The 24,575-nt window shown below is 35.3% G+C and overlaps 1 protein-coding gene across 1 annotated transcript in view; it reads left to right on the top strand.

Annotated features, from left to right (window-relative positions):
* Positions 1–523: 523 nt before the first annotated feature.
* The window catches only part of LOC114269946 (CemA-like proton extrusion protein-like protein), a 41,399-nt gene continuing 17,347 nt past the window's right edge, over positions 524–24,575 (top strand). Inside the window, exons 1-4 of the mRNA XM_082920907.1 lie at positions 524–1,560; positions 6,441–6,526; positions 7,858–8,031; positions 12,178–12,292. Of these exons, the coding sequence (XP_082777033.1) occupies positions 961–1,560; positions 6,441–6,526; positions 7,858–8,031; positions 12,178–12,292 (975 nt within the window). The 5' untranslated portion in view covers positions 524–960. The remainder of the gene's footprint in view (positions 1,561–6,440; positions 6,527–7,857; positions 8,032–12,177; positions 12,293–24,575) is intronic.

Raw genomic sequence — 24,575 nt, 5'->3', positions numbered from 1 at the left:
CATTAAAAACTCTTAATTGACTTGATGAATTATTAATAAAATGAGTGATTTGTTATGAAATTATAAACCTTAGGGGATGAAATGTAATTTTCAGAACTATAAGGGTAATTTATATTTTAATCAAATCTCAGGGGTATATTTATAATTTATCCTAAATTTTACTAGTGATTAAAATAAAAATAAAAGGGTAAATTACAAATACACCCCTGGAGTTTGCTTAAAATATAAATTGTCTTCTGTGGTTTGAAAAATTACAAATATCTCCTTATTAGAATTTTTTATTTAACAGAATTAACTAAAAAAAATAAAATTCATAATTACTCTTCTATACAATAATAAAATTACTTAAATTATTAATTGAAATATATTTTTAATATCATTAAAAATTGTCAATTAATTTAATAATTTATTAATAAAAGAAACGATTTGTTATGAAATTAAAACTTTAGAAGTGAAATATAATTTTCAAAATCCACGGAGAGAGTTGTATTTTAATAAAATAAAAACAAAAATAAAAATCGAAAGAGGCGATGAAAACCGTTATCCTCTCCAGCTAAAGGTCTTGGTGTCAGTTGGCCCGACCACTGACAGTTCGAAGCTCAAGCAGGTAGATAGAGAGATTGATAGATAGAGATTATCAAATGGCTTGAAGAAAACAACCCACACGCACGGCTTTTCAGTTCAGAGCGTACACTTCTTCTTCTACCCTCTCTTTTTCTTTCTTTCATTCTGTACATGGGTTTCACCGACATGGGTTTAGGGTTTTGTTGTGTTTTGTGAATTTTTGGCTACTTTTAGTGCTTTCATAGGAGGAACATCTTCGATTTTGTGGATAAAAACGTTGAATTTTCTTTAGATAGGATATCGCATTTGTTTTTGTTGTTCTGAGCTGAGTTTTTACTGACTTTGCTACTTTATGAGGCTAAAAAATGTGGGTCTCTGTCCATATTCTTAATCTTAATGAGCACTTCATTGGTCTTACGCGCAAACTTGATCTTTTTTGATCCAAGTGAGTCTCGTAAGTCCTCGTATCCACACAATTCATCGAAAATTGTGGTTCAGTCGAGTGGTGGAAGAAGGCGGCTACGTGGGTTGCCTCCCAATGCGAAGAACAGCCATTCAAGGAAGAGAAATTGGTGGAAGTTCTTTTTTGAGGACGACGGCAATTGGCTTGGTTTGAAGGATGAGGATATGCTTGAGGAAGATAATTCTGATAGCTCAAGTCAGGAAGAGTTGTCGGAAGGTGAAAAGTTTGAAGCTTGGAAGAGGAGAGCTGAGGCAATTATTGAATTAAGGGAAGCACAGGAAGATATGAGGAACCAAGAAAATCGTCGGTGGGAAGATTGGCTTGTGGAGGAGACAAATGATTTTGACACTTCATCATGGGATCAAGATTGGAACAATGGACTTGGAAAATCCAGAGAGGATGTAATGGCAGATCCTAGTGAGATGATTCCTCAGAGAGGATTGGTCAAGTCTGTGAGGGATTTAGTCTTGGGGAAGGAAGAAGATGACATGCTATATGAGGATCGTGTTTTTCGATATGCTTCATTAAATTCGGTAAGTTCATTTGCACTTTGATTCAAGCTGGTAAGGATATGATTATTTTTGTTTTCAGCATTCTTAGCGAGATATCTACTGCCTATGCAGCAGGTTGCGCTGTTGTTATCTAGTTTATTTTGGCCTACTTAATTTGTATTATGTGCATTGCAATTTCAACCCGTCTTCTATATTTCTACTATTGTGATAAAAAGAGAAAAAAGAAAAAAATCGGTACCTTGGGTTTGTAGTAAAAATTATCAATCTTGAAATAGATGTATAAATCACTCATAATCTTTAAAATAAATGTAAACGTGAACAAAGAGCATATCTTCCAAGGGGACAAATGTTACTTGAAGCCTTTTTAACTTCAACCCAATACCAAATTGACTTCATTTTGTCATGCATTTAACTCGTAGCCTTGAATCATATCTCACATATGACATATTAAAAAAAATTAAAATAGTAAACAAAACTATGGAAATTTGGAAGGACTAACAGTTTGGTTTTTCGCAATATATAGTAAACGGTAACAACACGTTACAGAATGGCTATAGAACATGAAATTGGGCCTTACAACTGGATTGAATGGTATGTTAGGTGCAATGCGGCCTGCCTATGACATAACATTACTCGTAACCAATGAGTTCAAAATTGAGCAGGAGCATGAAAAGAAACTAGCCAGTTCACTGCACATGTCATACGCGAGAGAGGAAAATAGGATAAATACTCTTAAAAGAAAATAATAGCATATTTCTCTGTTTGGTTGTGTTTTCCTTGTTTTCGTTTTTTTTTTTCGTGTTCTCATAAACAAAACAATAGCAAGTTCAAAAAACACCAATCATTTTCAATTTTGTTTTTGAAATTTTGAATACGACCTTTCGGTGTTTCCTAAAAAGTGAGTTGTTTCAGAAAAATTTACAAAAAAAAAAAAATTCGGAAACAGTTCAGCAAGCAAGTTTGTATTTTCAAAAGATAAAATTAAAAAACAAAACACAACTAAACAATCCCTATGTAATTCCACTTACTGTTTAGGCATTCAAATTGCTTACTTTTTAGGGCATCGATTAACAATAAAACCCTAAACCGTTTGGAATGTGAGGTGAGAAATGAAAATAAATTATTATAGTTTCTCACCTAGGGGATAAAAGAAAAGAAATGATTGTGATTTCTCACAATCTTGTTTGGGTGAATAAGAAATAAAAGAGGGGACGTGCCATTTTATTTTATTCACTTTGTATTTAGAGGGGTAATTTAGGTATTATAAATTTTTTATAATGAGTAATTTTAGTTTCTCGCCAAATCTCACCACTTTTGGTGAGAAACAAAACTTTAGTTTTAAAGGATTTCTCTTTCTCACCATTTCTCAAAATTTCTCATCTCCTTAATGATCCAAACAAGTGATGATAGATCTCTCTCTCTTCATTTATTTTCTTTTCTCACGAAACCCCCAATCCAAATGGGCTGCTAAGGCCCTCAAATTGCCTTTGTTTTGAAAAATTAGTGATTCACTTTTGAAACCAAATTAAAAACTATTTTTTCATCTAGAAACCTTAGAAGCCTTCTTCTATGTTATAGAACCCTAATCCTATCAACTTTTCATAGGCAAAACCCATCATAATTCCAATTGTTGGCAGCCTTGGGGAAAGTTTCCTGGAAGAGTTTCAGTTGAAGTATATGGGGCTATTGCTTAGTGCTGTAGCAGAGGCTTAGGCTATTATGCATGAAACGTGGGTCTAAGTCTAAGGACAACAATATGCGCAAATTATTGAGGAGATTAAATCTCTACAAATTCGACTCTCCCTATGCCCCACATTAGTAGGATAACACTAGCCAATGACTAAAAATAATAAGAATCATCAAAAGCATTGACATTTTGGAAAGCCATTTATCCGTGACTTGTTTTTATTTTTTATTTTTCAATGCATATGCTATTAACTTGTACGGACACACGAGAGCCCAGCCCGGGAGGAATGTATGGTTCCCTGGCGTTTCATGGGATGGACATTCACAATCCCCCTCCCTCTAATCTAACCTTACCTCACCCACCTAGGGCTACTTGCATGATAAGAGAATGAGGGAGTTAATCTACTTGCTTGTATAGGTGAGGACCACTCGGCCAGGGTGCACCAAAGGATCTTCAAGTGACTTTATTCTTTTCAACAACTCTTAACAAGTCATCTAAAGCTTTGCCCTTTACTTTGCCCCATGTTGTCTTCCTCTAGATGCCCCCACCCAATAGTTCGAAAAAAGATGCTATCAATTGCCTTTACTGTTGTCATCAAACAAAGTACTCCCACACACACCCTTTGTCAGCAGGCCATCATTTCATTTACTTATCACAATGAAGTATGTGATTCTGGTTTCTGAGCTTCTATTCATTTAATTCGATAGTTGGAATTAGGAGTGCACAAAAGAATCGACTAGAATACCATCAACAATCGTTAGTGTTAGCGGTACCTCCTAACAAGGATGGATCCAAAATTCTAACTTGGGGAGAAATATATACTATATAAATTTAATATATATATATATATATATATGTGAGTTGCAACATCATTTTTTACCATCAAAATATATAATAAATTCACATTGAGTTACAAATATGGTTTCTTATATTAATGACATAATCTAGTGATTATTTCATTACTCTATACGCATAGTTTTGTGAAGCGAAGTCCCACATTGCTTGGATACTAAAGTAATAGTAAGCATATAAGTAGGAGGGCATCCTCACCTTAATAGCTAGCTTTTGGGGTGAGTTCTACCCAAGATCGTGTAACATGGTATCAGAGCTGGAGTATTCAGGGATGGGTAGGGTGCGTGTTTCTGTCCTGTACGCTGCAAATGCTGCCAAGTGAGCACTCTGGGCATGAGGGAAGGTGTGAAGCGAAGTCCTACATGACTTGAATACTAAAGTAATGTTAACCATATAAGTGTGAGGGCATCCTCACCTTAATAGCTAGCTTTTGGGGTGAGTTTTACCCAAGACCGTGTAACAAGCTTAATTAAGGAGTTTTAAGTAATTATTGTCGTGTTGGACGTAGTCACCTAATTGAATAACACCTAAATATTGTGAAACTTTAATATATATTTTTTTCAAAATAAACTATTAAGTTGATGTATTAATTATAGTATATATTATGTATAGACATAAAAAGTGTGTTTGGTGTTGCTTTTTTTGGGCAACTTATAGATTCTAGCTTTGGAAAATTTATTTTGGATTGTTTGGTTAATATTATTTGAAACAGCTTCTAATTCTAGCAACTTATTTTAACCCAAAAAAGTGGATTCTGAGAAGCTGCTCACCTCTTGCTTTTGATTATCAGCTTCGATGTGGGCATGTTAATTTACGATTGTACCCTTAGAAATTATTATTATTTTTGGTTTGTGAAAATAGAAAAATGACCCAAATGGGCTGTGCATTAATTTTTATATTTTATTTTTATGAGAAATGTGGGCTAGTAGTGAATAACAAAAAATAAAAGTTAATTCAATTTACAACTAACAAAGATTAATTCAATTTACAATTAATAAGGGTAAAAATGACATTTACCCATCAAAAAGCTATTTCGTAGCTTATTTACCAAACACTACTCAGCAACTTAAATTTACAATCCAACACTGCACCAAACAAATTAACAAACCCTGATTAAAGTTATAATCTATAATCTATTTTAATAGCCGCACCAAACACCCAATACTTACTTTTGAAAAAGAAAAAAAAAAAACCAGAGGTGTGAACCTATATAGTTTGGAGGTAATTAATAGCTAAAAATAGTGTATTAAAAAGGTTTATTGAAATTGTAGGGGTGGCGATCACCCTTGGATTACACGGTCATAATATTGTTTGCCAATCATTGTTGATATAATTTTTTTGTTGTTTAATGTGGTTAAGTGATCAAAGATTTTGTGTTGAGAACAAAGTTTATTAGAAAATGCATATTCTCATGATTTGCGATTTAAATGCATGTCAGAGTACACTCTATACTTTTATCCTAATAGTTTGAATTTAATGTTTCACCAAATTTTCCTCCTTTTTCCCCCCATGGTCCTCTTCTTTTGATGGAAATACGTTTTCTACCCCGCAATATGTGTCTTTCCTTGGTTTGGAAGTTCCTTTTTATGTGTCCTAGTTTGAAAAGTTTAACCTTTTATCACTTCACCATATTACCGTTATTTACATTTATGTTTAAATACAATCACAAATGCCAAAAAAATTGTTCAAATAGACAAAGGACATTTTTTTAATTTATCATTCAAAGATTGCTTCTTTTAAACTTTGTGCATAGTCAACTAAGACGCATAAAATGGGGAACGAGAGCACACCCCTTCTTTGAGCCTAGGGGTGAACTCTCTTTTCTAATTGCTGGTTTGGGAGTGAAAATTCTTCTTCGTTCTTCGGGCATCGGCATTTTGTTCTGTCAACTTATATTGGTACATATAAATTCTATTATTTGAATTCAATATAGCATATCTTCAAAACTAAATAGAAAAATTATGCATGTAAATTATATTCAGTTTCATTTATGTATGTTCAACTTGTTAAAGGGAATCAGTAATGCATTAAAAATACCTCTGCACATTCAACTATAGAGCAATGTATTTACAATCCTGTAACTATTTTACGTTCTCTGTACAAAACAATCTCGTGTGAAGTAACGTTAGTTTAAATTCGATAGTCTGGCACAATTGATGTGCATTATTTCATTATGTTGGACTTAATTATGAGCTCACTGAGGTATACATGACATGTTTGGCTTTTGATTTTTTGGAAACCCTCAAGTCTTGATGAGTAGTATATAATTCTGTTTTTAGTAGTTTGGGTCTTATGGTTTAGATTTGGTTGTTCTGGTGAAATGCATGATTTTTCGCCTAAACCATATTCATCCTTGTTGCAGGCAAAATTTTTGGCAGTATTGGTAACTATACCATGGGCCTTGGATTTTTTGGTTCATGACTATGTTCTCATGCCTTTTTTGGACAGGTAATCATTGTGACACAATGCTTTTGGCTCAATTGGACTCTTGTTTGTTGAGAGATATGAGGAGATTGTCTAGAATTTTTCTGTATTTTATTGTCTTGACAGTTTTCTTTATCTCCTTTGTTTGAAAGATTTGATGGTTGATTAGTGTGCTGGATAGAATTGATTTTGAAGGTCTGTGTGTTTTAAACTCTTAAAGCTTATAGTATCTATAGATGGATGGTCATCTATGTTCAAAAATGAAAACCCACATTCAATTGAAAAAATTGGAATGATTATTTGGGAGTATTTTGAGCTCTCCCTCCCTTTCCCTCTCTCTTTAGGCCACTCCTACCCAAGTGATTAAATGTTCTATGATCACCAAATCTAATTTTCTTTTTTCCCCTCCCGTTTGTATACTTTTATGCTAAAACACATCATTCATGCTCCCACTAGTTCCATTTTTGCTCCTTTCCTAACAGATGCAGTTCTCATGCTTCCAAATATGCTGTAAAATTACTCAGTTTTGTACTAGAAATTCTGTGGCTTGCTTCTAATCAAATTCACTTACTCACATCCTCTTTTCCTCATTCCCTTGTTTTTGTTGTTGTAGTTGAGTACATATCCTCTACGAAGTATTTTAAGTTTGAATGCCTTCCTCTCTCTCTGAGAGAATACTAATTTCTTTAATATGTAAAAATTTCATTACTCTAGGAAATGTGTAAGCTGCACATCAGTTAATGCTATTCCTCCATAAAATTTCTCTAGAAGCCACCCAAAGACCTGTAAAAGCAAAGCATATCACCTTGCTTGTTTTTATTTTTCAAAAATACTTTTCAGAAAATTCTACTCTCTTATTTTTCGTGTTTTTTTGTTTTTACTGAATTTTTTTAATATTTTAAACAATTTTTTTTTTTTACTTTTTAGACACACCTAACATAAATACACCTAAAAAGTAAAAAAATTGTAAAAAAAACTTTTAAAAATTCACTAAATACCAAAAATACAAAAAAAATGCAAGAATTCAGTACATTTTTTTTATTTTTATGTATTTATTAATTTTTTAAAATATTTTTTCACAAATTTTTTACTTTTTAGATACATCTAAGTAAGGTGCATCTAAAAAAGTAAAAAAAATGTTTAAAATTTTTAAAATATTCACTAAAAACAAAAAAATACGAAAATCAAAAAACTTAATTTTCAAAAAACTTAATCCAAAAAACTCAAACCAAACACAATGATTGATATCTGCAAAGCTTTTCTTATAGGTACCCTGTACTTTGTTAATGGTGATGAGTGTACTTGAAATGCTACTATTGAAACTATGGATCAGCTGACCCTAATGGCTTGAGCAGGTACGTGAAGACTGTACCACTTGCAGCCGAGATGCTTGACGTGAGAAGACATCAAAAGCTGGAAATGGTTAAGGAATTAAAACTAGAAAAAGCAAGGTTCCGGCTTGAGGTAGAAATTGGAAAATCTCCACCTCTTTCCGATGAGGAGCTTTGGTTGGAGTTACGGCATAAAGCGTAAGATTAACAATGTTTGGTGCTCATTTGTCAGTTGTTCATAATATTTTTGATTAATATTTCTTGTTCACAAAGGTAACATGCAATGTTGTTCATAATCTTTTTGATTAACATTTCTTGTTCATAAGGCTAATGTTGTAATGATTATAATGGAGTAACTTTTACAGTACATGAATAGAACTACTTATATATGGAAATAGATTCATTTTGACCGGCATTTCTAGAGAATGAGAGAATAGTTAGCTTCCCTTGAACACATTGACACAGAGAAATGTGGAACCAATAATACTCTCTAATGTCATCATTGTATCAGTTTCTAGTCAGAATGTATTTTCTCTCCGCATTTGACCGAATTAATATGAAAGTCTCATTCAGATGCAGGAAAGTGTGTATGGAATGAACACTCACAATAACAAACCATGAACAAAATAAACAAGAGATACCCTCTGTCAAAAATTGTATTATTAATCACCAAAAGCTTTTTTGCTCTAATACGTACATAAGTATTTGTACTAAACTAATACTTGTAGAGCAAGCTAGAAAATAACCAACTTAGCAATTCTTGCTATCAAGAATGCCTAAAAGGAAACATATATATTACTGCTAATCAAGGAAAACGAATAATGGAAAGACAATTCATGTAGAAAAAGAAACATATAAAAAAGGAAAACTAAAGATTCTAATCCTAGTAAAAATATAATAAAAATTAAAACATAAGATTTCCTAATCAAATATTAATTTTAAATTAATAAAAATATAAATAACATTCCAAAAATCTTGTATGCATCAAATCCCCAAATCATAGCCTCAAATTGTGGCTGCATCATTCTCCTTCAATTGAAAAGAATTTGTCCTCGAATTCTAAAAGTGAGATATGCAATATCTGCTCTAATCCTCTTACGACAATAAAGCTCGGAATTTTGATAAGATTTCCTAATCAAATATTAATTTTAAATTAATAAAAATATAATATAATATTCCTAAAATCTTGTATGTGTCAAATCCCCAAATCATAGCCTCAAATCGTGGCTGCATCATTCTCCTTCACTTGAAAAGAATTTGTCCACGAATTCTAAAAGTGAGATATGCAATATCTGCTCTAGTCTTCTTACAGCGATAAAGCTTGGAATTTTGTTGACGAACTTTGAATTTTTTCAGTTTTACAACATCTATCCAATCAGTCAGTTGAGTCAAAATAAAGTGACCCATAGTTAACTTTTTGATAAACCATAAAAACGATGAGCTGGGATTCATAAAATATAATGGATCTTCATAATGGTAAATCGTATCACAACCTTCATTAAAAATAATTTTCTTGCAATCTTCATCTAGAACTTCATTAAGTTCAACTTGTTCTCCATAAAAAATGGATGACTTGCTCTAATCCACAATTGGGTTTGAAATCATTTTTGATGTGAATGGCCACTCAACTGTAGCCATAACTCCCTTACCCCCTTCTTTTGGCCTTGTGAAACGGTTTGTGGTAATATCATCCAAAACATTTCCCTTCTCTTGAGCATGTAGGCTTACTAGACGTTTGCAAGGTCGATTAGCAATAGCCAAGGCGACCACTTGGTTGGCCAATGTTCCAAGTGTATCCTCGATCCGTTGACATCTATCATTTAATTGAGCATCTCGTGTAGCATCATCTCTATTATACATCTCTTCATTAGAAGCATACCTACTTCTCTTGGTGCCATGATCAGGACTTGAGCGCAAGCTCTTATACCAACTAATGTAGGCAAGCATGTATGGGATGAACACTTGCAACAAAAAAAGCCACAGACAAATAGACGAGATATTTTCTCGTAGATATTGTATTATTAATTGCCAAAAACTTATTTGTTCTAATGCATACATAGGTATTTATAATAAACTACTATTAGTAAAACAAGCTTGGAAAAAACTGACTTGGCAATTCTTGTTAATTAAGAATGCCTAAAAATGAAAATAATTAATGCTGGCTAATCAAGAAAAATAAATAAGGGGAAAAAATTTTCTTGTAGAAAAAGAAACACATAAAAAAGAACTAAATATTATAATCCTAGTCAAAATTTAATAAAAATAAAAATGTAAGATTTACAAATCAAATATTAATTTTAAAATAATATATATAATATTCGTATATCTTTTTTGCATATTAATGATGCACCTACGATTGAGAACCAAAAATAATCTAAGAGTAAACATTTTCGTTATTTATGATCGATTATCACAACGGATGGGGAGATCGGAGCAGGTGTGATCCATAGAATTAAGGTGGGATGGCTTAAGTGGAGGAGTGCATTTGGTTTACTGTGCGATAACTGAGTACCCATTAGACTAAAAGGAAAGTTCTATAGAAAAACTCTTGGTGATCAATAATACAATTTTTTTGAGAGAGTATCTCTTTTTATTTTGTTTGTGGTTTTCTAATTGTGAGTGTTTATTCCATACATGCTTCCTTGCATCAATTGGTATCAGAGCTATCACTCGAGTCCTAACCATGGCCTGTGAGTAGAACACAAGATGCTCAAACAGAGGATATGTTTTCGCAAACCGTGGAAGCAATGGCAGCGCTAATACAGCAGTTTGACGTCTTGAATTTCGAAAACTTCCCTTGCAATTGCCAGCTGAACTGATGTCCTGTGGAGGAGGAGGTTTCGAATGTGAAAGGGGTTTCAAGGGGTAGAGAGCTAAGTCACCAATTTGTGGAGCGTGAGTGTGAGCGTGAGTGGGTGTGAGAGCGCCTTCTGTAAAAATGCCTTTAGAGCGAAAGCACCTTCAAAGCGTCTACACATGTATATTTTACATTACATATATAATTATGGTTTAAAAAAATCTTTGACAATCCCATATCGGTGGAAAATAGAAGTTCCAAGTATCAACTATAAAAGCCTTCTGCTTTCCTATGTTGTGCAATCCCAATTCCCACATCGATAGATGATGCGAAGCTTCAAGTCTTTTGTTTTTATTTAAGGCTCACAGGATTGAGTTGTGTAACCAATGTGTGCACATGGCAGCGACTGAGCCATCTAAGCTCATATTGCTCGTGCTTCCGCTTTAATAAGCATGTATACCAGCATTAAATGTTGCACTTCTGGCACAAATTAGTTAGTTAATTTGAATTCATATAGAACTTGCAGTTTGAGCACTTGAACTTGCATATTTAACTTGAATTGTTACCAAATCTGTGGATCCGCATTTCAGAGTGCAGTCCGCCGACCCAGTTATACAAATTAGGTGACTTAGGTAGAGAGGTCTTTTTGCTAACAAGATTAAAAGGATCTTTTAATAAGGTTAAGGATAATGTTCAACAAAGATCAAGAAATATTAAAAGACGAAAACATTGAAATGGTTGGGTTGAGGAGTTGGCTTTTCCATTGTAAGAGAAAAAATAAGAAAGGCTAGATTTTAGGAGTAATAGGGAACAAAAACATAAGAAGGTCCTTGTGATAACAATGCAAGTGAATAAATGACTCAACCACGTCATTTGTTTCTCTCTTTATCCCCTTTCTCAATTATACTTTCTCATTTTCGTAATTAAATTTCAAACATTTTCTTTTTTCTTCTTTTATTTTTGAAGACAAAAAGTGGAAAACAAAATTATCTTGTTTGGGGATCCTGATTTCTGTCTAAACAAATCATTGTTTCACTGTGGTTCATAGTCCTTTCGATGAGTTTCAGAGTGTTCCATTATATTTCGATGGAAATGTTAGAATTTAGTTTTCTACTAATGGTTCTTGTCACTTTCTTAGGAATTGGAAACATTTTGTCTGTTTCCATGGGAAACAAAAAAAATGAAATTTTGTTCCTTGTTACAACAGTGTAGCCAGCCATTAGCCACCACTTCTATGTTTAGCTGTTGATGATTATTTGTCTTGGGACGTTGTCTTGATAAAATTTGTTATTTGGAAATGCCCTTTTCTCCTGATTTCTTAGTTCAAGGTTGATGTGTTATATGTTCCACTAAAGTAGTAATATGCTGGCAAGTATGTTATTTTCTTACATTTCCTTACTAGGTGTGCTACCACTGGTTATGTTTTGTTATACAGTATCCTTCGGAAAGTCTCCATGTGCCTGACTCTCACTGACTGAATTTTGCATCATGCACTTGATTTTCGAAATGTTTATTTCAATTTAGTGTCCTGTTTGTTGCTCTAACAGGTTGGAGTTGCAAGATGAATGGAGGTTAGAGAACCGTAAAGCATTTGCTAATATATGGTCAGATATGGTTTTTGGGATCTCGTTGTTCATTCTTTTATACTTCAATCAGAATAAAGTGAGTTACCTTTAACATTTCTTCCAACTTTATCTGAAGGAAGATTATTTTCTCAATAATTTAGTTACACTATTTCATATGAAAACTATGAACATATATTATATTTTTAGTATTAGAATCATTATCATTGTAATTAGGCTGTAAGTTTCCTTTTTCATTGTTTCATATTTTGCTTTGGTGTATCTCTATTTAAGAGTTTCAATAGCCTTGTAATCACATTCAGAAATACCATATCACTTTGCTGTTGAGAATATTTACATGGTATTAGAGCCGCTGCCACTGCCACTGCCACTGCTGGAACCCTAGCGCCGAAGTTGTTGGGATTGCAACCTTGCCTGAACCCTAGAGCCGAAGACTCTGAATTTTTGGTTCCTTTTCCAAAAACTCTGAATCATCGTTCGGTTCTCCGTTTCCAACTCGCGACCTGCATGACATAGTCTTCGACCTGTTTGTGTGAACTCCTGATTTGATCTTTGAAGTTGACTTCTCTAATTCCTATGTCTGGTCCCTCAGATTTGTTTGTAATCAAAGTGGTCTTCTCCACTGGCCTGTTGACAAACGAACTCCTCTGGTTCAGTTCTCTGGCTTCTCTGTCTGATCTCTTTGCTGTCTCTCTTCTCTGTGCTGGTAACTGATTTTGTTTTCTTCTGCTATATTAAATATTGGACTTGTTGATTTGTGTGTTGAATAATTGGTTAAAGAATCACTCTTTTCAATATTTACATGTTTCACCCCAACTTCATTCGTAATTGCATCATGTCTGATGATATGGTACCAGCCATTAATATCCATTTTGAATGGGAAAAATTTCTCGTGTTGGTCCACTGTTTTCAGAAATTTTGTCCTTGGTCGTGGTCGCCTAGGGTATTTGACTTAACACGTTGATCAACTGATAGTAAGGTCAAGGGGCTTTGCTGCAGCTATATCGAAATGGGATATAGAGAATGCTCAAGTTCTCACCTGGTTTGCGGGGATAGCTATATTCACTACAGGGAGAAGCAAAGGCTTGTTTAGTTTTCGATGGCACTTCGGGACGATTCTTCATCGTTCACTCTTGCCATCAGTTGACGGAGTGGTGCTCGAACTTATTGTTGAGGAGACTCACTTTAAGGTTGCTCACAATGGGATTACCTCTCCGTCTGTTTTTGTTGCTTCTCAGCAATCCTCACTATTGCTTACCCCATCTAGACATCTCATTCAAGTCACTAGGAAACTGAAGTCTCACCTTGCAATGGATGAGTGTGCCTTTTGCCATTAGAAAGGTCACTGGAAGTATAATTGTCCTAAGAAAGGTCGCCAGCTTGCTCTGCCTTCTCAGACAGTGTTCCGTCCACCCACCCAAAGTACCTTTCACCCTCCGGCTGCTTTTGTTACTTCTACATCCGATCATCCTTCTCCATTCGAGATGCAGTCTATGCGTGAGGAGCTACATCATTGGTAGACCATGATGGCATCCTGTTCTATGATCCTCTCATCTGCATCTATCATGACCACTACTCACTATGGTTAGTTTGGTTTTGCTATTGGTATTACCTCCACAGTTTGGCTCTTTGATTTTGGTTGTTCCCACCATATGACTCCCCACTTATCTCTTTTACATAATTGTGTTTCTCCTCCCTCTCTTATCATTGTTAGTACTGCCTATGGTTCTCAGATGCTTGTTTTATTTATTGGCTCTATCCTTGATCTTCTTCACCTTTATCTTTACCACATATATATATATATATATATTTTTATGTTCCTCAGTTGTCTATTAGCTTACTCTCTATTAGTCAACTTGTTGCCTTTGGTTTTGATGTTATTTTTTCCTATTCCGCTTGTGTTGCTTAGGATCGGGAGTCTAGGAAGCAGATTGGGATCGGGTGTAGAGTTCGACATATCTATATGGTAGAAAGTCTTCATATCCCAGTTTTGTCGTCTTCATTAACTTTATCTTCATTTTGTCTAGATCAAAATTCGGGTCCTTTTTTTTTTTTTTTTTTTTTCTTGTGGCATGCTAGGTTAGGTCATTTGTCTAGTTAGCGTTTAAAGTTGTTGGCTCAATATGGGTTGTTGGGTAAAGTAGTATGTAGTGATCTCTCTAAGTGCAGTGGTTGTTGTTAAGTTAGATGAAGGGTAATATGTCTATATGTAATTATTTGATTAGTATAAATAGATATTGTTATAGAGGGAAAACCTAATCTAAGGTTTTGTGCCTCTTCCTAATAAGAATTCTCTCTTTTATTTTTCTCTTCTCTCCTCTCAATCTTAAATTTGTTCTTATAATTTTAACTTGGTATCAGAACTGTGAAGAGGTAATCTTCTGTTCTCTTTTCTGGTTCGTTCTTCTAGTGCTCGTGATCAGATTATCTGTGATTATTGTGGGAAAGAACGGCATGATTGGGAACACTGATGGAAGTTACATGGTCGACGTAACCGTGGGAGAGGTAGTCGCCGTGGTGGTACTAGTGGCCGCGGTGGGACTGTTCGCTCTCATGCACACTTGTCAGAATCCTCTATTAGTCCTTTGGGTGATCCCGCTGCTTTTTCCCATGGTTAGTTACATACTCTTCGGCGTTTGATGGCTCGGTGTGCCTACTTTTGATCCTCCTTCCTCCAACTTTGTTTCTACAAGTACTCCTACACATGCCTTGAGTGCTGTCTCTTCATTTCCTTGGATTATTGACTCCAGTGCTACTGATCATATGATAGCTTTGTCCACTATTTTCCACTCTTGCTCTCCTTGTTCTGGCAAGGATAAAGTTAGAGTGGCTGATGGGTCTTTATCCTCTGTGTCTGAGACCGGTTCTATTCATTGTTCTCCCTCTATTTCTCTCTCCTCTGTTCTTCATGTTCCCAAATTTTCTACTAATTTACTGTCTATCAGTTGTATTACCAATTTCTTAAATTTTTCTGTAACTTTTTTTCCCTTCTCATTGTGTTTTTAAGGAACTAGATACGGGGAGAACGATTGGCAGTGGTGAAGCACATGGGGGATTGTATTTTCTGAAGGGTGGATTTTCTATCACCAGTCAAGCTCTTCAGACAACCAACACTTCATCTCTTTCTCTATTACATTAGTGGCATCGGTGTTTAGGCCGTCCCTCTATTTCAGTTTCGAATAAACTTTTTCCTAATTTAGTGAAGGATTGTGACAGAAATAATTTTCATTGTGATTTTGTGAGTTTGCCAAACATAAAAGATCTTGTTATCCTTCAATTAATAAGAGAAGTTTGTTTCCATTTATGGCTATTCATTTTGAGGTATGGGGTCCATCTTGTGCTATGATTCACGGACACGGGACACGGACACGACACAAACACGCGGGCACGCAAATTTTCAAAAAATGGGGACATGACACGCTAGGGACACGCTTAATATATATAATTTTATTTATTTATTACATGTAAAATTAAAAAACATATATTATTTATTTATTTATTTATTTTAATATCAAATTTCATTTACAAATTAATTTTTTCCTACAAATAAAAACAATTTATTTTATGTATGTTTAAGTTGAGCAAATAAGAATACTCAAAAAATAGAAAAAAAGAAGAAAGAGGAAAGAAAAAAAAAGGGGGTTTTTTTTTTTTTTGTTGATATATATAATATCAGGGACAGAGGGAAACAACAAAAAGAATAGAATAGAGAAGAGGAGAGAGAGAGAGACGATCGCGCAGAAAGAAGAGAGAGTCGAAGAGGTAGAATTGACGAGTTCAACACAAGCAAGAGACAAAGTCGAAAGCGAGAGAGAGAGAGACGAATCACGGAGAGGCGAACAGAAGAAGAAGAAAAACGAAGAAGAATAACAAATTTGAATAAATGAAGACAGATTCGAAGAGTATACCTCGATTTAGGGCTTCAACAGGTTTTTCTTCACCCTCTCTTTCTCTCTCTCTCTCTCTCTCTCTCTGTATTCAATTAGTTAGGGTTTTTATCTATTTGTATTCAATGAGTTGGGGTTTCTCTCTCTTTGTATTCAACGAGTCAGGGTTTCTCTCTCTGTCTCTAACGTGTCCACAACGTGTCCAAGCGTGTCCAGCTGGAAAAATTCAAAAAAAAAAAAAAAGGGGGAGGACACGTTAGGTAGAGTGTCCAACATGTGTCCATTGCGTGTCCGACGCGTGTCTGTGTCCGTGCTTGACACGTGTCGGACACCCATACACTGCCTTCGGAGAGGTGTCCGTCCTTCATAGATCTCGTGTTCTATCTGTGTCTAGTTATTGTTGGTTTGTTACTTTTATTGACTGTTATTCTTGTGTCACTTGGGTTTACTTGCTTCGCACCAAAAGTGAGGTCTTTTCTTGCTCTCAAACATTTCATAAGATGGTTCATACTCAATTTGACATCGACATTAAAGTACTTCGAAGTGATAATGATACCAACTAAATTGATGGTGAATTTTGAGCATATCTTGAGGCTCATGGTATTCTTTATCAAACCAGTTGTGGGTGAATTTCGAGCATATCTTGAGGCTCATGGTATTCTTTATCAAACCAGTTGTGTTGGCACTCCCGAATAGAATGGTGTTGTTGAACGCAAAAACCGTCATCTTCTTGAGGTTGCTCGTGCCCTTATGTTCACGATGCGGGTTCATAAACCATTCTGGGGTGGTGTTGTTTTCATTGCCGCGTATCTCATTAACCGTATGCCTTCTAGAGTCCTCCAGTTTCAGCACACCTTACTCTCCTTCCTCCTATGCTTGTACCCCCTCATTCCATTCCTCCTAAAGTGTTTGGTCGTGTTTGCTTTTTTCACATTTCTCGTCGTACTCGGGACCAAACTGGACCCCAAGGCTCTTCGGTGTGTCTTCATTGGTTACTCCACCTAGAAAGGCTACAAGTGCTATGATCCTCACTCTCGAAAAACTTATATTACCATGGATGTCACCTTTTGTGAGTCTGAGTCGTTCTTCAGGGACCAATCTCTTCAGAGGGAGGTTTCTTCAATGGAAGAGATTGTTTCTTCTGGTCCATTATTCTCTACTATTTGTTGTGAGGGGAAGGAGGCGCCGTATTGTGAGAAGGATATGAGTAAGTGTGTTCAGGGGGAGTCTAGTAGGTTGGATAAACCAGATTGTGTTCAGGGGGAGTCTAGTATGTTGGATAGACCGGATTGTGTTCGGAAGGAGTCTAGTAGGTTGGATAGACCTGATCTTCAGACCTACTCTTGGCGACAAAGAGAACAATCGACCTATGTGCCGCCATGCAAATTATCACCTTCGACTCCAGTTCCTAATTCTTTTATGGAATCCTCAAGTAATGAGTCTTTGGTTACTTCTCCTACTATTCATGTTGATGATTCAAATCTTCCTATTGCTATTAGAAAAGGTGTTAGAACTTGTACTTAACATCCTATTCTAAATTTGTGTCATGACTCCTTATCTTCATCATATCGTGCCTTTGTTTCGTCTTTGTCCTCTATCTCTATTCCTCAGTATTAGAAGGAAGCACTCACTGATCGTAAGTGGAAAGAAGCTATGGCAGAGGAGATGAGAGCTTTGAGTAAGAATGGCACATGGGAGTTAGTTTTTCTACCCCCAAATGGGTGTTTACAATCAAGCAGAAGGCCGATGGGACTATTGAGAGATATAATGCGAGATTGGTTGTTAAAAGGTTCACTCAGACTTGTGGCATTGATTATCATGAGACTTTTGCTCCAGTGACTAAAATGAATTTTACTCCGTTGGTAAGATTGAATTTCTCTAATGCTTGTTTTTCTTTGTCATACCGTGCTTTTCTGTTTACCATTTACTCTTATGTTGAGCCTCAGTCTTATAAGGATGCTTGTCTAGATCCAAACTGGATGTTTGCTATGAAAGATGAGTTGTCTACTCTTGCTAAGACTTTTACTTGGGAGTTGGTCCCCTTGCCCCCCGGCAAGAAGAAAGTAAAGAATGGAATGGCTTAATTATAATTCATGACTAGCCTTGTATATACATAAATTGGAGAGATTACAAATTAGGAAGGTAGAATAAATAAAATCAGAATAAAGAAAAATAGCCTAATATCCTGCAATACATGAATTATGGAAAATTCTATTTTCACACACTCTTTTATCTCTGTGTACATAACTTCTCAATGCACACCCTTGTGAAATTGGTTTTATGCTAAGAAGCACGGGTGCGGGTACGAGTACGGTACGGGTACGAGTACGGGTACGCCGATACGGCAAAATCCCAAAAAAGTAGGGTACGGGTACGGCTACGGTATGCCGATTTTGTTTTTTATTTTTTATTTTTTATAATTATGGTTAAAAGATCCAACCTACAAATTAAAGTTAAATATCAAAACTAAAAAGAGAACTATAAAACTAAACGACAAATATTAATATATTTGAATTCAACATAACCAACACCAATTCAGTCCATAATCCAAGCAAAGGAAAAACAACCAACAACACCAAAGAGGAGCATTTTCATCTCCAGATTGATCAATGGAAGGAGCAGAAGCACTTGCAGCAGATGAACCTAAACTACTTGATGAACTCATTTTCCTATAAGCATAAAAAATAATATTTATGATTATTAATATTTATGACTATTATTAACATTCTGTTGATCTAATTTTATGATTAAAAATAATATTTATGATTATTATTAACATTCTGTTGATCTAATTTAATGATTAAAAATAATATTTATGATTATTAATATTTATGATTATTTCCTAATTTATTAATTTTTTTGATCTAATTTTTTTTTTGTTCTAAATATGATTGAATAACCTGGTTCTAATTTTTTTGATTTTTTTGTTCTAAATATGATTTTTTGTGTTCTAATTTATTAACATCAGATTATACCTCTGAAGAAAAAAGAAGAAACAAGAAAAAAAAACAAAAAAAATAAAGATGAAGAGATACCTCTCTGCAGGTCGAAGCCGAAGTCTCTGGGTCGAAGTCGAAGTCGAAGTCGAAGACGAGGGTGATGGTCGCTGTCGAAGACGAGGGTGATGGTCGAGTCGCTGTCGAAGACGAGAGTGATGGTCGAAGTCGCCTCTTTGCTTCGATGAGATTAGGGCAAAAGTCGAAGTCGAAGGAGGGTGATGGTCGAAGTCCTCTTTGCTTCGATGAGATTAGGGCAAATGTCGAAGTCAAAGACGAGGTGATTAGGGCAAATTGTATATACATTTTCTCTTTTTTTGTTTTTAATTTTTCTTAATATTGCTTTGGTACCCCTCAATTTTTCAGAAAATTTGATTTCTGCCCCCGCTGTACCCAAAACGCACCATCGGCGTACCCATGCCGTACCCGACTTAGGCAGACGTACCCGACCACTTTTTACCGTACCCGGTACGCATACCCGCACCCGGTAAGTACCCGGTGCGTGTATGACACTATTTTTGGAGTACCCGTGCTTCATAGGTTTTATGTTTTTGTTCTTAGTCCACACCTCACATGTTCCAATTATATCCTAAACTAACATCCTTGTACACACACCACTTAAATCTTTTGTTCCACAGAGAATCAATGGTATAGACCCATTTTTTATTCCACCCACCTTGAAAACACTGCAACATCTTTCACAAGAAATCTCTCAGTAAATCACTCCATGAATCTTTAGATCATACAACAAACTACCTCCTTTGATTTCCAATTACATCGTCAAACTGATTCCTTCAATCAACAATCCAGTCAACATTGACAAAGTCATTAATTGGCATCGACTTGTATCAACTTAGATCTTGAAACAACATCGTTTTGTATCAAACTCCGTTGAAGACGTACAACTCCATCTCTTATTTTTCATAAACTATTTTTTTTTTTTTTTTGGGAAATTTTGCTTATTCTGTACTGGTTATTCGAATGAAAAAATTTTATTCGATTTTTAACTTCCGAAACATGTAAAAAAATTCAGAACTTGGCTTCTGAAATAAATTCTTAAATTCGAAAGTTGAGTTCCGAATCCAAATTTGAAACTTGATTTTTGAATAGAATTAATAATTTCAATAGTTGATATCCGAAAAAAGTAACACGTTTCGGCACTGGTTTACCGAATTAAAATTGTGAAAAATTTTTTTGCACAAAAAAACTTGCATTTTCATAATTGCTTTTGTTGTAACTAGGTATATTGTTATTTGAATTTGAATTTCCATTGATTTGCAACTCTTTCATCACAAAAATCAAGAATTATGGTGGATTCTAATGACAAAACGATTTAATCAATGGAGTATAAACTTAGAGAGTAAAGCAAACAACGGAAAAACTAGAGTTTTTTTTTTTTTTTTTTTTTTTTTTTTTTTTTTTAACTCAAAAGGTGTATATTAAGATTTTTTTATTCTTAAAAGATGTGTATAGATAATTTTTTTTACATAATGTTATAGGTATTGCTGGATGTCCATTACGGTCATTTTTATTTAGGATATAATTGTCATTAAATTAATATTCATTAAGTGTGTGCCCTGAGCTAATTAGGTGTGTGGAAATAGAATTTCCCATGAATTATGCGATCCTAACTTATTTGTATATTCCAACACTACCCCTCAAGCTGGTTCAAAGATATTCACTAAACCAAGCTTGACAATGGAGGACTGTAACAAGGTTGGTCTAACTGATTTGGTGAACATATCAGCGAGCTGCTCAGATGAAGAGACAAATGATGGACTCACAACTTTAGTACTAACCTTTTCCCTAATAAAATGAATATCAACCTCTATATGTTTAGTCCTCTCATGAAGAACTAAGTTAGAGGCTAACATAATTGACGCCTTATTGTCATAGAACAAAAGTGAGGAAGTGTACTCCTTAAAGCTCAATTCTTCAAGAATAGATTTGACCTATAATATCTCACAAGTGCCCTAAGCCATAGCATGGTATTCGGCTTCAGCCGAAGATCTCGAGACAACCGCTTGATCTGCATAGTGAAACACGACAACTTAGATTGAATTATTGCAGAGAAGAATAACCCCAAACTCGGAGTAGTCTTCAAATATCTCAAGATGTGATAGACTGCATCAAGATGAGTTCTACGAGGTGCATGCATAAATTGACTTACAATACTCACAGCAAATGCCAAGCCTGATCTAGTACTGGTCAGATAAATCAGTCGACCCACTAAACACTAATACATGCCAGGATTACTCAATACCTCACCTGATCTAGTATTGGTGATGCTATTCTTACCGTTGCTTACCTTATTAACCGTATGCCTTCTAGTGTCCTACAATTCCACATTCCTCTTCAACTGCTTCATATAGCGTATCCCACCTCTTCTCCTCCTCCTCGGGTGTTTGGGTGTGTCTGTTTTGTTCATTTGCAACCTCGTACTCGTGGGAAACTTGATCCTAAGGCTATACACTGTGTCTTTATTGGTTATTCTGCTACTTAGAAGGGTTACAAATGGCTATGATCCTCACAATCGCAAAAAATATGTTAGTATGGATGTCACTTTCCATGAATCTGCGTCCTTATTTCCTTATCCTCCGCCATCTCCTCAGGGGGAGAGTGTTATGGATGAGATTGCAGATGAGGAGATGACCTATCAACATGAGTTATCTTTTTTCCTTCTTAGTTAGCGGACTGTTATTTGTGGTGAGGGGAAGCCTAATAGTTCTCTTGATGTGGAGCTTGATATTGGTGGTGGTTTGGACAGGGTTGATCTTAAGACTTATTCTCGGCATCCAAAAGAGCAGGCTTCCCTTGTGCCACCCAACCAATCATCATCCCTCATGCCAGTTCCAGGTAATGCATCTCAGTCTATTCCTTCACCTATAGTTGATAGTCCTATTGCTGATGATTCGAGTCTTTCTATTCCTGTTGCTGATGATTCGAGTCTTCCTATTGCTCTTAGAAAGGGGTTAGGGTTTGTACTCAATGTTAGCACATAAATTTCAACCAAATTTATGTTTAAATTTCAAATACAGTCAATGACACACATAGAGCCTACGATAAGATTGTTGTAGGCAATCACTTCCTAAAAAAGATCAATATGATTCGTTGAAGTACATAAATAAAACGACGTTGTATCTCAACAACGTTATTCAAGATACTCAAGTGACACATGGAGCCTACGAAAGATGACACCTGTAGAGCCTACAGCAAGGACACCACACAAGATGAAACTCCAAAGATCAATCCGGTTAATCAGATATACGATCAATCAAATAGCTCTATTATTCAAAATTCAAATGGCGCTATCATTCAATTTGAAATTCAAATTGAAGATGAAGCATTCTTTTCACCTAATGGCCCTCTATAAATATGAGGACCATCACACAAGACGGGAGATCAAAAAATCAGAAGTGAAAAGATCAGAGAAAGAGAGAAAGAAATTGAGAGCTAAAGAAATCGTTACAAGAAAGAAGAAGAGAAGCCTAAAGAACTCAAGAGCCTACGCTAATGGTGATGAATAGGTAAAGGGTTCCAAATCCAAGAATTGTATTTTGTATTCGAGGGTTCAAAACCCATAACAATTTCAATAAAATATTTATTTTTCTTAAATTGTCTTTTGTTAATTTTGTTCTTCATTAATCGGAGGTTTCATTTGTCTAAAATGTGTAATTAACGATCTAAAATACAGATCGGAAATAAGAACCTGCTATTCAAATAATCAACACTGCTTAGTCCAAAAACTAAACAGTGGACATTTGTAACATAAAATTTTAAAATGTGTTGAAATACTTCATGTTTTAAAATTTGTGTCTACACTTAACATCCTATTTCTAAATTTGTGTCATATGATTCATTGTCTTCTACATATCATGTTTTTGTTTCGTCTTTGTCTTTTGTGTATTCCCCAGGGTTGGAAGGAAGCTATCAATGATCCCACGTAGAAAGCAGGTATGGTAGAAGAGATGCAAGCTTTAAGCAAGAATAACACTTGAGAGTTGGTTCCTCTTCCTATTGGAAAAAAACCTGTAGGGTGTAAGTGGGTATTCACCATTAAACAGAAAGCAGATGAAAAAATTGAACGGTACAAAGCATGACCTTTGCTCCAATAACAAAGATGAATTCCATTTGAGTTATTCTCTCAAGTGCAGCTAATTTGGGCTGGCCTTTACAGTAGTTAGATGTGAAGAATACATTTCTCCATGGTGATTTGGAGGAGGTATATATGGATGTACCACTAGGATTCTCATCTCAGTTTACAGCTGGGAACGTTTGTAGGTTGAAAAAGGCTTTACATGGTTTGAAGCAGTCTCCTCGAGCTTGGTTTGACAGATTCGTTGAGATTCGGGTATAAGCAAAGCAATGCAGATCACACAATGTTCATCAAATGCCATGCAATTAAGGTAAGTGTGCTTATAGTATATGTGGATGACATAGTTGTGGCAGGTAATGATGAGAAGGAAGTGACACATCTGAAGATGCTATTGGGTAAGGAATTTGAGATCAAAGACCTTGGTCCGTTGAGATACTTTCTTAGGATTGAAGTTGCTAGATCAGACAAAGGTATCTTTATTTCTCAGCGGAAGTATATCCTAGATCTTGTTGAGGAAGCTGGCATGTTAGGCTCTATGTTACTAGAAAACACTAATACCCTAGCGAATTACGTATTGGTACGCACGTTCCGAAATATGGTACACTTCCGTTCTAAAATGGTAAATTTAGTGATTTAAAGCGATCTCAAAAGTTTTTTTTTCAATGTCCTTAAATGTTACCTTAGGAGGAAAAAAAATAAAATATAATGAATTAAAATCTAAGGTGAGTTAAGTTTTGACAAAGCAAAAACATCAAAAAAATGGGTCATAATGCTCATAGAAAATATTACATTTTAGTAAATGTCTAATACTTAAAAAAAAAAATTACTCTAGAAGTACCTTAAATTCCTAAATATAATATATACTAGTCTACCCCTATCGTACCACATTTTAGAGCATGTGGTGTACCACGTTCTCGTCCCCATTCCACGTATCGGAATAATCCATGCTCTAGGTAACATAGGCTAGGCTGCCGACCAGCTAATTCACCAATTGAGGCTAATCACCATCTTTGTAGTGGTGTTGGTGATCTTGTGGAGAAGGAAAGGTACCAGCGACTTGTGGGAAGGCTTATATATCTATCCCACACTCGTCCAGATTTTTCCTATGCGGTTGAGAGAGTGAGTCAATTTATGCATGAGCCTCGTGCACCTCATTTGGATGCATTGTATCGCATTTTGAGGTATCTTATATCTGCTCCTGGAAAAGGGATTTTATTTTCCAATCATGGTCACTTGAGGTTGGAGGCATTCACAGATGTTGATTGGGCTAGTTTTATAGATGACATGCGATCTACCTCCGGTTACTGTGCATTTGTGGGTGGAAATTTAGTCATATGATGTAGTAAGAAACAAGTAGTGGTGTCCAGATCTAGTGCAGAGGTA

This window comes from Camellia sinensis, chromosome 3 (assembly GCF_055761805.1).
Source record: "Camellia sinensis isolate YWXY chromosome 3, ASM5576180v1, whole genome shotgun sequence".
In the NCBI taxonomy this organism is placed as follows: Eukaryota; Viridiplantae; Streptophyta; class Magnoliopsida; order Ericales; family Theaceae; genus Camellia; species Camellia sinensis.
This window is presented reverse-complemented; position numbering and strand designations above follow the sequence as displayed.